General features: G+C 35.9%; 1 protein-coding gene across 1 annotated transcript in view; it reads left to right on the top strand.

Annotated features, from left to right (window-relative positions):
* The first annotated feature begins 936 nt into the window (after positions 1-936).
* The window catches only part of Cfap97 (cilia and flagella associated protein 97), a 28,339-nt gene continuing 13,169 nt past the window's right edge, over positions 937-16,106 (top strand). The window contains exons 1-2 of the mRNA XM_076852401.1: positions 937-1,040; positions 9,399-10,450. Coding sequence (XP_076708516.1) covers positions 9,415-10,450 — 1,036 coding nt within the window. The 5' untranslated portion in view covers positions 937-1,040; positions 9,399-9,414. The remainder of the gene's footprint in view (positions 1,041-9,398; positions 10,451-16,106) is intronic.

The raw sequence follows: 16,106 nt of genomic DNA, 5'->3' as shown, positions 1-16,106 counted from the left end.
ATGGTTAAATACGTATTTCCTTCCATTGAACTTCCATGTAAATATTTTTAAAATATCTACTGTTTAGAGTCTTCTTGTTGTAACAAATTACCCCAAACTTAGAGTAAAACAACACAAATTTATTGGATTATGGTTCTGGAAGTCAGAAGTTAAAATCAAGGTATCAGCAGGTATGCATTCCTTCTTCAGGTGGGCATCCATTTCCTCCCTTTTTTTCAGTTGGTCTGCATTCTTCAGCTCAAGGTCTCTTCCACAGCTCCTGCTGAACTTCCTGCCTCCCCTCTTGTGAGGGTCCTTGGATTTACTCTGGGCCCATTAGATAGCTAATCCAGGTTTGTAGTTCCATTTTGATCCTTAATCACATCAGCAAAATCCCCATTTACTTACAGGTTCTAGGCATTAGGAGGAGGGCATTATTCCACCATACCTATCATGTGCCTTAGAGTTCTGGCATTTCATATATTTTGCAGAGACGACTTTTCTTTTCAGATTGTTTTAACTTCCTTTACCAGGAGGAAGTGGGCTGTGTGTTACCAGCCATTGGTGCACAGAACCATTTACTGTTATACCTCAGAGAAACCGTGGTCCTCCGTTTTTATTCTGGTCTTTTTGGTACAGAATTACAAGATAACCAAAACAGCTTTTGCTGTTAATTTATCCCGGATAACCTGACCTACCCGCTCTGCATTAAAAGGTGGGTGGAGGAAGTAACACATCCAGGATCCCCTGGGCAGCAGAGGCCTGGAAGGATTTCTTTTCCCCTCGCGAGACCCGGGCGCACCGCGGACCCTCCGCCGCGTTCTGTGACGCCTCCGCGAGGTGCCGCGCGGGACAGCGCGTCGGGCTCCGCTACCTTCCGCAGAGCCGCGTCTCCCTCCCGGTCCCCCTTTCTCCTTCCGCTCCCTCCCGTTCCGGAAGCGCGCGCCGCAGGGGCCGCGGGAGCGCGCTAGCGCCTGCGTGCATGCATAAGTTCCAGTGAGCGAGTGGGGCCGCGAGCGCCCCGGCGCCGCGTGAGAGACTGTAATAGCGGCGGCTCCCAGGTGAGCATAGCGCGAGCTCCCCTTTTGTCGCTCCCCGGGGCGCGCCCGCCACCTTCCCCGCGGTTCGGGATCCGTTTCCCGTCTCCAGCGCCCAGGCGGCGGCGAGCACTCGGGTGGGTGCCTGCAAGCCTAGGCGGGAGGTTGGAAGGCGGGCCCGCCGGAGCCCCCAGGCCCTCTGCTCCGCAACCTTGGCTTGGCCAGCCCCCGCGGCGGGTGTAATCACAAAGGCTCCCAAGCCTGTGTCGGTGGGACCGTCCGCACCCCTACCCGCCCCGGTGGGAACGGCGGTCCTACCCTCAAGATGCGTTCGAGGTGGCTCGGGTCAGGGTCGTCTCTGAATTGGAATGTGGTTGCGACCGGTACTTGGGCTCTGACCGCTGCTGCCCATCTCCACGTACTTGAATCTGAACACTAAGACCTGAGACTGTCTTCGGCCACCTCTTTGACAAGGGGTCGTGACGGGGTGGTGAATGGAGCTTCAAGTACCTGGGAAACGTTTACTTTGGGCTCAGATTTTTGTGTATTGGGTATGTTCTTGGGGCCCTGTTACATAGCTACAAGAATGTAATGTCACATGAACAAAATGACATCTAAATAATACCATATTTGTGTGTGTATTTCCTGATGTGTTGTCAAAGCACCAGTATTTCTGTTGGTAGCTCCGCATGAGCTTTGCAAATTGTGAGGGTCCCAGTGACTCCCAGGCAGCTTTGGCAAAATCCTGTCTTGAGTAACAAAGGGTTATTATTATTTTGTGATAAACTATTACATAATTTTACCCTTTTCCCGATATCTTATAAAGAGAATCTAAACTACTTTATGAAGGCACCATTTGGTGCTGTACTGCAGAACTACATCCCCACCCCTTTTATTTTATTTTATCTTGAGGCAAGGCTGAGTTGCTTAGAGCTTCGCTAGGTTGCTGAGGCATTCGCTGAGTTGCTGAGGCCCCCAACTTGGCAGTCCTCCTGCCTCAGCCTCCTTATTATAGGCATGCACTACCTGCCTGACTGTGGATCCTGTTAACTGAGAAGTAAACATTAGCAAAAGAATCACTTCGTGGATCAGATTGTTGGATAAATTTTCCTATAAAGTAAGTTAAATGATGAGTGTTTAAATTCTTCCTAAAACCCTGTTAGATATTATGGATCTGAATGTAAACCAAAAAAAAAAAAAAAAAAAAATTCCCTCATGAACTGTGACCATTTAGGAAAGCAGATGACTTATAAAACTGTTGGGGACTGTGTTACTGGAAATGCAGATGGGATAGTTCTGATTTATGTATCTGGAGGGAGTGAAGGAAAGTGCAGGAAGCTAGGTTGAAAACTATTTTCTGCCTGCTATGGCTGCAAAGAGCAGAAGAATCACAGCTCAATCTTAAGTATCTTAACTCCAAACTCCTTCATGGACAAACTTTCTTTAAATGACTCATATTTGTTAGGTCCTCCTTAGACATTGGGAATGGGAATGTAAAGATGAGCAAGACATCAGAAGCTTCCAATCTGGTAAGGGAATGGATTTTTTTTTTTTTTTTTTTAATGGAGATGGTCTGTGTTTCAAGGCTGGTGTGTAACTCCAGGACTCAAGTCCAATCCTAGCCTCCTATAGTAGCTGGGACTATAAGCATGCCAGCTCTAACCAGTCTGGTAAGGGGACAAAGTAGGAGATTGGGGGGTGTGGGGGGATCTCTTCCTCTAGTCTCTTAGATTCTGCAGCTGTAGCTCTGGAAATTAAGTTGACAAGACAGATCAACAGGAGAAAAGCTACCAAATTGTATTTGACATTAATTTTTGTCATGACACAGGACTTTTCTAGAAAAGAAGTGGAGACCTGAAGAAGTGGATAGGTTTAAGAGTATATGTACCATTCTTAACAAAGAACAATACATTGTGGAAACACAATGACAAAGAAAAAGGTTTTATAGGTCTCTAGGGACTATAAGGGAGAATGAATGGAAGATAAGGACTCTATCTAGCAGGATCTATTTGTTCAGGTCCCTCTCAGTGCCATCTTTCTTTTTCATGGTCAAATACCTTTCTTGGGAGAGGGGAAATTTATGGCTGTCCTCATTATCTGAAAGTTTCTGATTTTAGTCAGATAGGGAAGTTCTGGGAGTTGTTTCTACATCTGTTAATTCTCAGTTGTCTTTACCTCAAAATGATCCTTATGCTAAAGGCATGTTTTGGGGTGGTATATTCTGAGACCCTTCACAAGCAAGATAGGAAACTGTTGGCTATGCGACGGAGATATCAAAGGTGTATCTGTAGTCGATTGGCTGTGGAGAGACTTTGGGATTTAGAACTAGTTTGAAGTTGGGAAAGATACTGTTCTTCCTACATGTTCATTGTCTTTGCAGCATCCCAGCAAGTGGTCATCCAGTCTTTTTAATGACTCAGGATTCATAATTGAAGAAAGTACTCATTCTATTTTTGAGCAGTTCTTATACTAAGCTCAGAACAGCTTCGTTGTGTATGTCATCTGTTGATTTAAATTCTACCTCTGGAACTACAAATCTTTTTTAATATCACAGTCCTGAAATGAAAGTATCAGCTTTCCCTTAATCATTCTTTTTTTTGAGGGGGCGGGGATACTGAGGTTTGAAACTAGGGGTTCTTTACCACTGAGCTACATTTCCAGCCCTTTTTATTTTGAGGTGTGATCTTGCTAGTTACTGAAGCTAGCCTCAAACTTGCTATCCTCCTACCTCAGCCTCCTGAGTCGCTGGGATTACAGGTGTATGCTGCAGTGCCATCTCCCTTCGTCATTGTTCTAATCATGATTTAGATTTTAGACTCTTTACCATTTATCATAGAATTAAATGCTTCGTTCAAGAAGTTATTTGACCAAGCAAAATATAATGCACCTGATATTAGCTGTGGGGTACAGGGGCAGGTAAAAATCTTGTCACGGTAGGGGCTTAGGAAGAATGTGAACCCCAACATTTACTACATGCCATACACCATTATAAAAACCTTTTAGGCTGTATGCTGCTTTACCTGTATGATTTAAGAACATACTTTTTTTTTTTTTTGGTTGTCAAGTCATAGTTTGCTGCTGGGTGATTTCCAGCTTTTTTTTCAATTGACCCTGAAACTTTTTAAACTGAGGTCCTCTGCACATCTTCCTTCTTCCCCTTCCTACATCATTGTATTTAAGTTATTGCAGGTTAGGCATCCCTTTTCCAAAAACCTGAAATTCAAAATGTTTTATTCTTAAGTTAAATTTAAATTACTCAAGTCACTTGTATTTGCCAAGCCTTAGTTTCTTCATTCTTAATGTAAGGGTGGTGATTAGTAGGGAGCTTTACTAGTAGTTCTCTATTCATTCCTTAATCCAGTCAAACTAATACCTAAAATTAGCCCATGGGCCCTTTGCAGGAAATGGATGAAACTAGAGACCATTATGTTAAGTGCATTATTTCATTTATGTCAAACTCAGAATGGATATTTTGTCTCATGTGGAAACTAGAGAGTAAAAAGGAAAACAAAGATGGTGGGTGGATATCCTTAAAATCAAAAGGAGATCAGTAGAGGAAAAGGAACCAAGGGAAGGAGGGGGGAAATGCTGGGGAATGATATTGACCAAATTATATTGTTATATTTTGTGCATGTAGAAATATGTAACAGTAAATTCCATCAATATATACAACTATAATACACCAGTTTTTAAAAAGAATGAAAAGTAGCCATGGAGTACAGGGGAAGGTAAAAATAGTTTCAGGACTGTTGGGGAGCTGTCAGGTAGGGGTTAGGAAGAGTATCAGTCTCAACATTTACTATGTGCCATAAACCATCATAAAAAAAAACTTTATATAGGTATCCTTTAAAGTTATCAGGGATTGGTAACAAATTCTTCTATTATTTTGTACACCCAAAAGAGGCATTCTAAGAATGTTTTAAGATTAGTGACTTCCAGAATTAGCACTCTTTGCTGGAAATATTTTTGGAATGCATTTTCTTCTCTTTGGAAAGGGGGTTTTGGTCACAGCTCAAATTGGGATGGGAGAATGACTTTAAGTTGGAAAGTCTGGGGCTTGTAATATTGCCCACTGTCACATAAAAGAAGCAAACAATGGTCCTAAGAAACAGAACAAAACAGTAGATAATAACATGATCTTGGGGGCTGAGGTTGTGGCTCAGTAGTAGAGCCTCTTGCCTCACATGTGTGAGGCCCTAGGTTCGATCCTCAACACATAAAAATAAATAAAAAGAAATAAAAGATATTTAAAAAAATAACATGATCTTTAAAAAATTCCTGCTTTTCAGTCTTGGCTATGCTCCTTACTAGCTGTGTGACTTTGGACAAATTCTTGCTCTGTTTCATTTTCCTCATTGGTAAATGGGAATAATAAAACCTCTTAAAGTTGCATTGCTTGTGTATAGTAAATACTACATATAGCTATTAGTAATAGAATATCATATAGCACTAATACAAGTGATACATGTTTATGCTTTATAATTTTATTTCTTTAAAATTTAGAAAGTTTTTCTGAGGAATATGGGTTGGAATGATCTGAACAATATGTTTTTAAAAGCAACTAGGAATGGGGGGGTGTCAATGACTAGGAAAAATTAAGCTTTTGTATCAAGCTTTTTAAATTTCCCAGTAGAGTCAAGCAGAAACATTCATTGAGATAGTCACTTGTCTGTTTTGGAAGGTTGGGTACCAGGGATTAAACTCAGGCATTCAAGCACTCAGCCACATCCCCAACCCTATTTTGTATTTTATTTAGAAACAGGGTCTCACTGAGTTGCTTAATGCCCTGCTTTTGTTGAGGCTGGCTTTGAACTTACCATCCTCCTGCGTCAGCCTCCTGAGCCAATGGAATTATAGGCCATTGTGCCCAGTGAGATAGTCACATATCTATTAATAAGTTTATCTAAACATGTACTTACCTAAGTGTAGGCAAACCATTTAGAGAAAGCTTCCCTCTTTTGTTTTGGCTTGTAGTTTATTTATTGTATTATGTACTTACAGTTGTATTATGACTTAGTAGGATTGCTCTCTCCTTATGCTTAAGATATCTCTATTCTTTTTGACCTTGGGTAGAGAGAATTAGATTGTTAATAGTCAATCATAATTGTCAGTCATATTCTTTAGGATTTGTGATAGCCAATACTGACACAGCCCTACACAAGCCTCAATCCTCCCTTCCCCTCATAAGTTTATATTCTTGGATTTTTATTGTATGTCTTTCAAGTTCGCTCTATGTAACATTTTTTTATGTCTGTGCCAATGAGAATATAGCATTGTTTGGTAAGCTTTACATACTTTTATTGTTGATCACTTTAATTCTGCTTTTTTAATCAATATTTTTGTAGGATCTCAATTTACAAATGCTTGTACAACATTTTATTTATCTTTTCCTCTTAGCAGAGACATTGACATTGATTCTAACTCTTTGCTATTACAATTGTTATGACAAATATCTTTATACATTTGCTCAAAATTATACAAAAGTGTCAGAACCAAGTTTTAAGCCTCAGTATGTCTCAGTTCATTTCTTATCAAACACCGAGCAAACTCCCACTCATCATTTATTACACAAACACTTATTTAGTGTAGTGACAGAAATATAAAAATATGCATTAGGATTGTGATTTTTATTTTAACAGATCAACTCTTGATTTGTTTTTATCTCCTAGTTTTTATTTAAATGTATAAATTGTATTATTAATCCAGTATAAATGACAAGTATTCTGTATGTATTCTGTATTTTTCCATGCTGATAGTTCATAAACTTTTTCAGTAAAGGGCCAGGTAGTAAATGTTTTGATTTTTGTGGGTTATAGGGCCTGTGTCTCAACTACTCAGCTCTGCAACTATAGTATGAAACCTGTCAGAGACAATACCAAAACACATGAATGGGGCTGTATTCCAGTAAAACTTTATTTACAAAAACAGATGTAACTAATTAAAACAAATAAAAAATTTTTAAAAATTAAATTAAAAAGGAAAATTAAAAAAAAAAACCAGATGGTAAGCCACATTTGGTCCTGGACAATAATTTGCTTACTTCGATCTTAATTATTATTTTGATGGAATCATAGTTTTTCTCTATACAAGTTTTTAAAGTATCACAAGTGATAGTTATTTTTAATATTACATTCTTAAGATAAATTTCCAGAAATGAAGTAACTGATTTCAAAGAGTATATGGATTTTTCATAGATCTGAAAATTAATTGTGACATACCCTAAAAGACAAATTTGAGTTTTTATAGAATAGACTTTGATATCTATGTGGATAAATATAATGCCTAAAACCTCACTAGATAGCTTTCTTTTGGGGGCTTGGGAGAAAGCTTCCCTCTGTTGTTTCGGCTTGTAGTTTGTTTATTTATTTTTTGCAGTGGTGGAAATTGAACCCAGGCCTGGTGAAGATTAGGCAAGCGCTCTATCATTGAGCTGTACCTTCAGAACCGGCTCTGTCCATTTGAACTTCAAAATGTCATGAGGACATTAATCTGTGGTAGAAAACAGTACATCTTGTATTTTAATGCTTATTAGAAATAAATTTTAAAATCTTATGTTTCTTAAATGTTAATATGTACTTAAACATGTTTCTGTTTAAATCTAGTTTGGGGTTAAAATTTTAAAATTCACTTATATTTTGATTATAAATAACTTTTGTATATTTTCCCTGAACATTATACACCATTTGCAAAATTGCTTACCACCATAATTTTTTATTATGTTTAATTTTCTTTAGTATCCCAAGCACACATGAAGATATACTTACAAATCTAAGTAAATCTTCCTAAGCACTGAGACTTTGTTTATAAAACTTCAAAATCCAGACTTACTAAATTGATTCAGTTAAGCATTTAAAAGTGGATTATAGTTAAATTTTTAAAGTCTAAAGGCTAGGACCCTCAACACTACGCCTATACACAAAATAATGATAATTGACAAAGTTTTATAAGTAATGAGAGTATCTTGAAGTCTTCAAACACTTAAAGACAAACAAAGTTATTCAGTGGTTAAATACTACCACACACACTTAACCTATTATTATTATTTTAGTGGTGATGGTGTTGGTGGTCCTTAGAGTTTAACCCAGGAGTGCTCTACCACTGAGCCCCATCCCCAGCCCTTTTTTATATTTTGAGACAAAATTTCATTAAATTGTTGAGACTGGTCTCAAACTTGTGATCTTCCTGCTTCAATCTCCAGAGTTACTGGGTTTACAGGTGTGCATCACCATACTTTGTCTACATTATTGTTAATAGAAGTTTGATTTCTTTCTAAATTACGTCTATACTTGTTTTTATAGCCTCTCTTATATTATAAGGTAACTTAATGAAAGACTACAGTTATAGTGATAAGTAAGTAATTGCATTATTGGCTACATATTGTTATTGAGAACACTTTTGTGCCTTTTCTTTAACATAATGAATGTTATTCCTTTTGATCATTATGAACTCATGACTTTCCACAAATTTTAAAAATTTTTTCATAATATTTTTTGTTTTATAGTTCTAAATTGTCTAGTTTATACAATTTAGAACTTTAAACTGGATTCTTTGTTTCATTGCTACTACTCAAAGGCATATTTGAATATTATGCTTTCTGGCCATGTTAAGATACTGTATAAGATGCTGTGTTTTTGGTTTTTTTTAATCTCCAACAACAAAATCAGCTGCCTTCTAGAGAATCCTGTTTATTTTTTAGTGGAGAGTAATACTAAATATCAAAATGAACTATCAGTAAAAGGTAATATGACACTGCTGCTTACACCACTGTTAATTACAGAGATAAATACTTTTTAAAGGCCATGACTTTATAATGACATTTCCAGTTTCATTTCAATTGTATAAAATAATAAGATATTTTGAATCATTGTGGTACATATATATAATATAATATAATATGTATAATATAGTTATATTATACAGTAATTTAAGATTTCTAACAAAAAACAGTGATCCCTGACCTATAGTGGAGGCAGTTATGTTGAACATTTTAATCCATTTCTTCAAATATTTAACTTCATGTGTCTAAATAATGTGCCTTGAATTTTCTCTTAGACAGTCATTGACTGTCTACTATGAAATATCTCTTATATCAAACCCTCTTTAACAGAGACAGATATGTTCTCCCCTTGTCATCTTCTACGTGTGATTATGTCATAGCTTCCAAGTTACTTGGTCAGCTTTGTATGAGTGCCTTTAATGTTTTTATTCCTCAGTAAGAAGGGACTGAGACATCAGAAATTGAGACCTTGAATAAACATTTCCTCTTTAAAATTGTTCCTTTAGTCACTGCAATGAAAAACCTGACTAAAACAACTGTATAAAATTAAATATATATATATTTGGAAGTTTAGTCTGATGTTTTACACTTTACTTTTTTTTCAGATATATTTTTGCCATCATGGATCGGTTTGAAGATATATCAGAAGGTGAAGTAGACCATTCTTTCTTTGACAGTGATTTTGAAGAAGCAGCAAAGAAATGTGAAAGTAACTTAGTTGTGGACAAGCAAAATTATGATCCTAAAGAGAGAATAGATAAAAGTACAGGAAATATAAACTTAAAATTTGGAATACAACCAAACAAATGTTATCTTACTGAGAAGGGAAATGAAAGAAAAGCAAAACTTCTTTCAGACGAACATCTTGTAAAGAATGATATTTTGCAAACCAGTTCTTCATTGACCACTTCTTCAGGATCAAAAAAATTGTATGATGCTGCAACAGGTCATAAAATACACTTGCCCATTCCAAGTAGAATTCCCAAAATTGTAAAAGAAGGTGAAGATGATTACTATACTGATGGAGAAGAAAGCAGTGATGATGGGAAAAAACATCATGTAAAGTCCAGGTCAGCTAAAGCATCTAATAACTTCAAAAAAAGCATGAGCAAAAAGTATTCCAAAGTTAGTTCCTCTTCCTCTTCTTTGTCTTCCTCATCTTCAAGTTCAGGTACAGACTATTCAGATGCAGAATCAGATATCTGTAAATCTCATTCACGTCCATCATCAAGGAAACCTATAACTGGTGTAACCCTCTTATCACCAAAACACAAATATAAGTCAAGAATAAAATCAGCAGGAACACAACCCTATTCAAGTACTAAGCCAAAAATTGATGACTCTCCAGAGGAATCTGAAGATACTGTGACAGATGTAACTCCTTTATCAACTCCAGACATTAGCCCTATTCAGTCTTTTGAATTGGGTGCATCAAATGACCAAAAAATAAAAGTTAAAAGGCAAGAAAATGTGAGTCAAGAGGTATATGAAGATGTTGAGGTTTTAAAAAATGATTCAAAACATTTGAAAACAGCCAGGAAAGGGAAAGAAAAATGTGGACCTAATCTCACCCCAAATTCACTAGATTCTGATTTAGATCATAGATATAAACAGAAAGTCTTACATGACACAATGGATCTGAATCATCTCTTAAAAGGTAATTTTCTTTGCTCTTTAAAATTTGTACATTAAATATTAATTATTATTAATATTGAATGCTGTGAATTTACACTGATTTTTTGACTAGATATCTTCTGTTGTTTGAAATGATTGATACATGAGTAACTCTACCAAATATACCATCATGAAAATATCTAGAATATTATTTGTGTTATCAGAAAAGAAACATTGGAAAGGTAATGAGCTAAGACTAGAAGCTTCATACTAACTTTATTTTAGTGCCTTACAAACTCAAAATGCCTACCATTTTCTTCCTCCAGCCCTAGTAGTATCTTCATTCTTGGGCTTTTAGGAGATAATCTGAAGCAGTTTTCAGTATTCATCTGCACACATTGACATTTTCCACAGAAAGAGAAATTATCTCTTCCTTTCACTTTCTTGGAATGGAGGAAACTTTAAAAAAATAATCTCCAGCCCACTTCCATTTAAGTCTCATCAGCTAGAATTAGCTTAATTAGCTTACACTCCTGTTCCTGAACCAGTAATTGGCAAAGGAAGTGCGATTATCCCTGGCCATTCAGACTCGCCCTGGAGTTAGAGGTGGAAGTTGTGGGGAAGCCAGCATCTATTAAGGGAAAAGTAGGAATTTATGTTAATTGGGCAATCAACTTTGTCTACACAAGCTTCCAAACTTTAATAGTATATAGGCCACCCTGGGATCTTGTTAAAATGCAGATTTTTGTTCAGTAAAACTAAGGTAGAGCCAAAGCTACATTTCTAACCAGTGCCTAATGGTAATACTAATTCTGCTGATCCGAGGACCATCCTGTGGATATCATGACACTACTGTTTGGTTCTGTTTAGAAATAAATACAGGGGGGCTGGAGGGATGGCTCAGTGTAGAGTGCTGCCTGGCATGTGTGAGGCCCTGGGTTTGATCCTCAGCACCACATATAAATGAATAAATAAAATAAAAGATCCATTGACAACTAAAATATATTAAAAGATAAAATGAAATAAGATAAATACAGCCATCTCTTAACTATTCTTTTCTAACCCATTTCTGGATATAGTGAACCTATATAATAGTTCTAAATGGAAAAAATAATGATCCCATCCTAAATTTCTGAAGTTTTCCCAATTATAATTAAATCAAAATACCATAGAAACTTTTCAACATAGAGGCTGAGCTGAAATGTAGCAGCAGGTTTTATTCATACTGCTTGCTGCACAGTAAAAATCTCCGCTCTTAACAGACTTGTCAGTTAGTGGTGCTCAGGGCTTTTTAAGGCACTGGAACAAAGGTGGCATTTTGCCAATTGGTACATTTGTTGTTGGAATTCATAATATGACAATCCACCAAGTATTCGTTATAATACAGCATTTTAAACACTAATTATGAATATCAGTCTATTGCAAGGTAAGTCTTAAGATTTTCAAAATCATTATTCATGCTCCAATTCACAGTGACACTGTAGATCCAAGAATATTTTCATAAATTTTTTTTCTTTTCCCCATGTAATTAAACCATGGTCATGGTAGATGGAGGCACGTCCAGGCTCATGACTTTTCTGCACTTATCTCACGCAATACACTTTTTATCACTTTTAAACTTCTACTAATAGGATTTTCTAGGCCTCTTTGGCTCACATAATTTTTTTACAGTGTTTTTCACTAAATCCACTTAATATGGGGAAGATGAAGTGCTAATGTATAACACATTTTAAAAAATTTTTAGCACAACATACAATCCTATCAAAATAGTTGAGCAGCATAAGCTCTACACTTTCAATTTAAACATTTTTACTGGCTTAAATACAGAGATGCATTAAAACAGTTTATTAATTCCAGTAGTGAATTTTGAGTAAAAAGTTTTACAAGTTTTTATAACAGAAATTGAGCAAGAATTAAAAAAGTGAGGAATGCCTAGCTAACATTGTTCACATGTATTAGTTTAAAATAAATTTTATTTATTAAATATAAATTCAGATTCCATAATAGTAAATAAAACAAACATTAATAAAAGGATATAAAACCAAATATCCCATAAAGACCATGGAATAATGAAACAGTGTTGAATTGGGAACTTTTATAGCAAGGTGGAGAAAATTCTGTACATAGAATCAGAAAATCAGGCTTTTTTGGGTTATCAACATGTCTATAAACAAACCAATTACTGTTCTGAACCCCAGATTCTTCATTTGTAGGATAGGGTAGTCTATGTAGTTTGGTAGGTTTCATTCTAAATTTATAGAGTTCTGGGGTTCTATGAGAAATATTAGGAGGGAAGATCAGTGTAGACTGGCATTGTTAGATATATGACTTCAAAGTAGATCTTGAAATATCAGTAGAAATTCTGAATATTCAGCTTCCTTTTTTGAAAGGCTGACTTGGGGGATTTTTCCATCTCCACCCTAAACTTACTGCCTTTGCTATGTAAGTCTCAAAAAGTTTGTGTTTGGAATGAGATTTTTTTTTTTTTCCCCAGTACTGGGGATCAACACTGAACTTTATACATGCTAGGCAAGTCCTCAACCACTGAGGTACAGTCCCAGAACTTTTTTCCTTTTTAAAATTTTGAGACAGGGTCTCCATAAGTTGCCTTGAACTTGGGGTCCTCCTGCCTGACTGCCCAAGTAGCTGGGATTACAGTTGTGTACCACCACCATTTTGCCAGGCTAGAATTAGATCTTTGACCTTGAGCTTACTTAAATCTTTTAATAGGCAGAAAGGGTCTTAAAATTTTAGAAGTAAACAAGCCCTTTTGATACCATTTCTGTTATGCTAACTCTAGTTGTTTAATAAATACCTATTGATTTGGGAGGGGAAAAATCCAACCTAAAAAGATATTTAAAATAGTTTAGGGAGAATGAAAGTAAAGGTTTGAAAAAGAGGTGCTACTTTTATCTCCTTTTAAAATGAGAAAATAGAAGTATCAATCCTATTAGTATACAAAATGGAATTCAAGATATGCAAAATACTAAAAGGGACAAAGGAGGGTGTTTTTTGTTAGTAAATACACCAAAAAGTTTGAAAAACAATAAAATCAGTGAAGTCTCAACCCCCAAGGAACACTGTTTATAATCAATTAGAACATATAAAATAATTAACTGTTTGTGGACTACACTTGTCCCACAGGCATTTTGTCACACAATTTTTTTAAAGTGATAAAAATCATCAGTTACTATTGCTACATCATAAATTCCCTGTCTCTTAAAGGATAGAGACACTTAAAACTAGAGGCAACCCAATGACTGTGGACTATAATCTGAGTGCTTATTTACTCACATATCAGATGCCTAGGCTTGGGACCAAAGAAAACTGGGACTGCTGGTAACTGAACAAGGTTCCAAGCACAAATGTACCCAGGAAACAAGACAGAAATCTCATTACTTTTTATGACCTAATCTCTGAAGTCACATAGCATCATTTCTTTGATACTCTGTTGGTTGAAATGGCCAGAAACTCTTCTAGATTTAAAGTGGACAGACATAGACCCTTCCTCTTAATGGGAGGAATGTCAAGTAATTGAGCAAATCTCTGAGATACTATTTCTAGCCACACATTTATTTATGTTCCTTCCATATGTGAAAATATATTCCTGTCCAAATATACCCCAGAGTTTCTAAATCTTTTACCTACAACAAGTCCAAGTACTACTGAGATTCCTCAGCTACAGGTCTTCGAATACTTTGAGAATCTTTCTGGGAGAGATGACAGATGAGAAGTGGTTTTATTCTGAATCCTGTAAGTCTTGGCTCTTTTATAATTTGCATGAAAACTGACCAGTTTCTTTTTTAAAGCTTATCTTTGTATATCCTATGGATTCTTATTGTGGATAAATAAACCAGAATGGGGGCTGGGGTTGTGGCTCAGTGGTAGAGCACTTGCATAGCATGTGTGAGGCCCTGGGTTCAATCTTCAGCACCACATTGAAATAAAGGTATTGTGTCCAACTACAACTAAAAAATAACATAAAAAATAAAATAAACCAGAATGTACTTTCAGCATTCTGCTTGGAGATCTGCTTAGCAAAATCCATCAGTGCAGAAGAAATTTTTTCCATTTTCCATAATACCATAGCCAACAGTATTGCCAAACAATCTGCCATTGCGTCTCTCAGACTTCAACAATTCATTCCAGGTCTTTACAGCTCTACTTGACACAAAGCTAGTGCCATGTATTTTAGGTTTTGTCGAAATAGCCCTGGCTTCCTGGTACCAGATTTTGTATTACTGTTGCTTGTTAACAAAAGCACCACAAAACTTGGTTGTGTAAAGCAGCAGCCTTGGATAACTCAGACTAGGATTACAAAGTGCCTACACGTGGCCTCTTTATGTGATTTGGCTTCCTTATACAATGGCAGCATCAAGGCAATCAGACATGTCGGATGGCCCAGGGAGCCAAGCACACATTTTAGCAAACATGTGAGGGAATGGACTGCATCTCCTTTTATCACCCAGACTTGAAAGTTGAAAATCATTTTGGCTGTACCCCTATTGATTAGAGCAGTTACAAGCCTGCCCATATTTAGAAGAAATGATGTGAAGAATGTCAAGAATTTTTCACCTATCTAGTAATTAATAAAAAAGGCAAGTTTAGTAAATTAGTTATTCCTTAAATCATGGCCTTTGTTAAACGTGTTAGATTTTTTTTAAAATAATCTTTTAGACATCAATTTTAAAAGGAAATTCTCTTTTTTTAAATAGAGAATGAATATTTTAAAAGAACTAATATATGAATAAAAACTTATTTTTAGAATAAAATGTCCAATTATAGCGTCACATATAAAATTTTAAAAAGCTGTCTGACTCAAATAGCTTAGATGAAAGTAAATCTGATACTCTAGTAAATGATGTCAGGTAATTCCAGAAGTGACTCTGGTGATGATGGTTGAAATTCATGTGAAAAGTTTAGTATTATTTTACTAAGGAAAATTAGAGAAAAACAGTATTTTTAAATATATAAGTTTAAATATACATACTTATGTAAATATATCTGTATCCCTGAAAGTTTAATCATATTAAAACATTTTTTAGATCTTAATTGGAAAAAGAGTGGATCTGTATTTGAGGTTTCAAAACATGAAAAGCATACAACATTATACTAAAATATACAGTAAAGCATATAGCTACTTTAGAAAAATATTGTAGTAATTAATACCTGCTGTCAGTATATAAGCACTTCATATAGTTTTCCATCTGGAAGAGCTAGAATGCTATTTTTTAAAAACTGAATTAGATTAAATATAAATTTTTTTTCCACTTATTGCCTTCTTTATTTTTTAAAAACTTTTTTGGTAATTAGGAAATATAGCTTTAATTTCCTTTAGAATTTGATCTTAATGAGTTCCATATGTAGCTAAATTAATCTAGAAACCTTTTGAATTCTATAAGATAGGTATTTCTTAGAAGCAAGATAATTTAAAATGTAAAGCACATTTATATCTTTCTATATGTGTTCTCATTCAGGTTTTGCCAATTGCTGTGGTTTTCAACAAATTACCAACCATTAATTTCCTTATTTTTCCTCTCAGGAAGCCACTGGGATTTTTTTGTTTGTTTTTGGAGGTATTGAGGATCCAACCCAGGGCCTCATTGCATGCCAGGCAAATGTACTACCATTGAGCTATATTACCAGCCCTAATCATTGTTTTGAAATTTTCTATAGTATTTCATGGTCTTCTCCTTTAA

This window comes from Callospermophilus lateralis, chromosome 4 (genome assembly GCF_048772815.1).
Source record: "Callospermophilus lateralis isolate mCalLat2 chromosome 4, mCalLat2.hap1, whole genome shotgun sequence".
Taxonomy (NCBI): Eukaryota; Metazoa; Chordata; class Mammalia; order Rodentia; family Sciuridae; genus Callospermophilus; species Callospermophilus lateralis.
The sequence above is the reverse complement of the archived record's forward strand: the minus strand, read 5'-3'. Positions and strand labels throughout refer to the sequence as shown.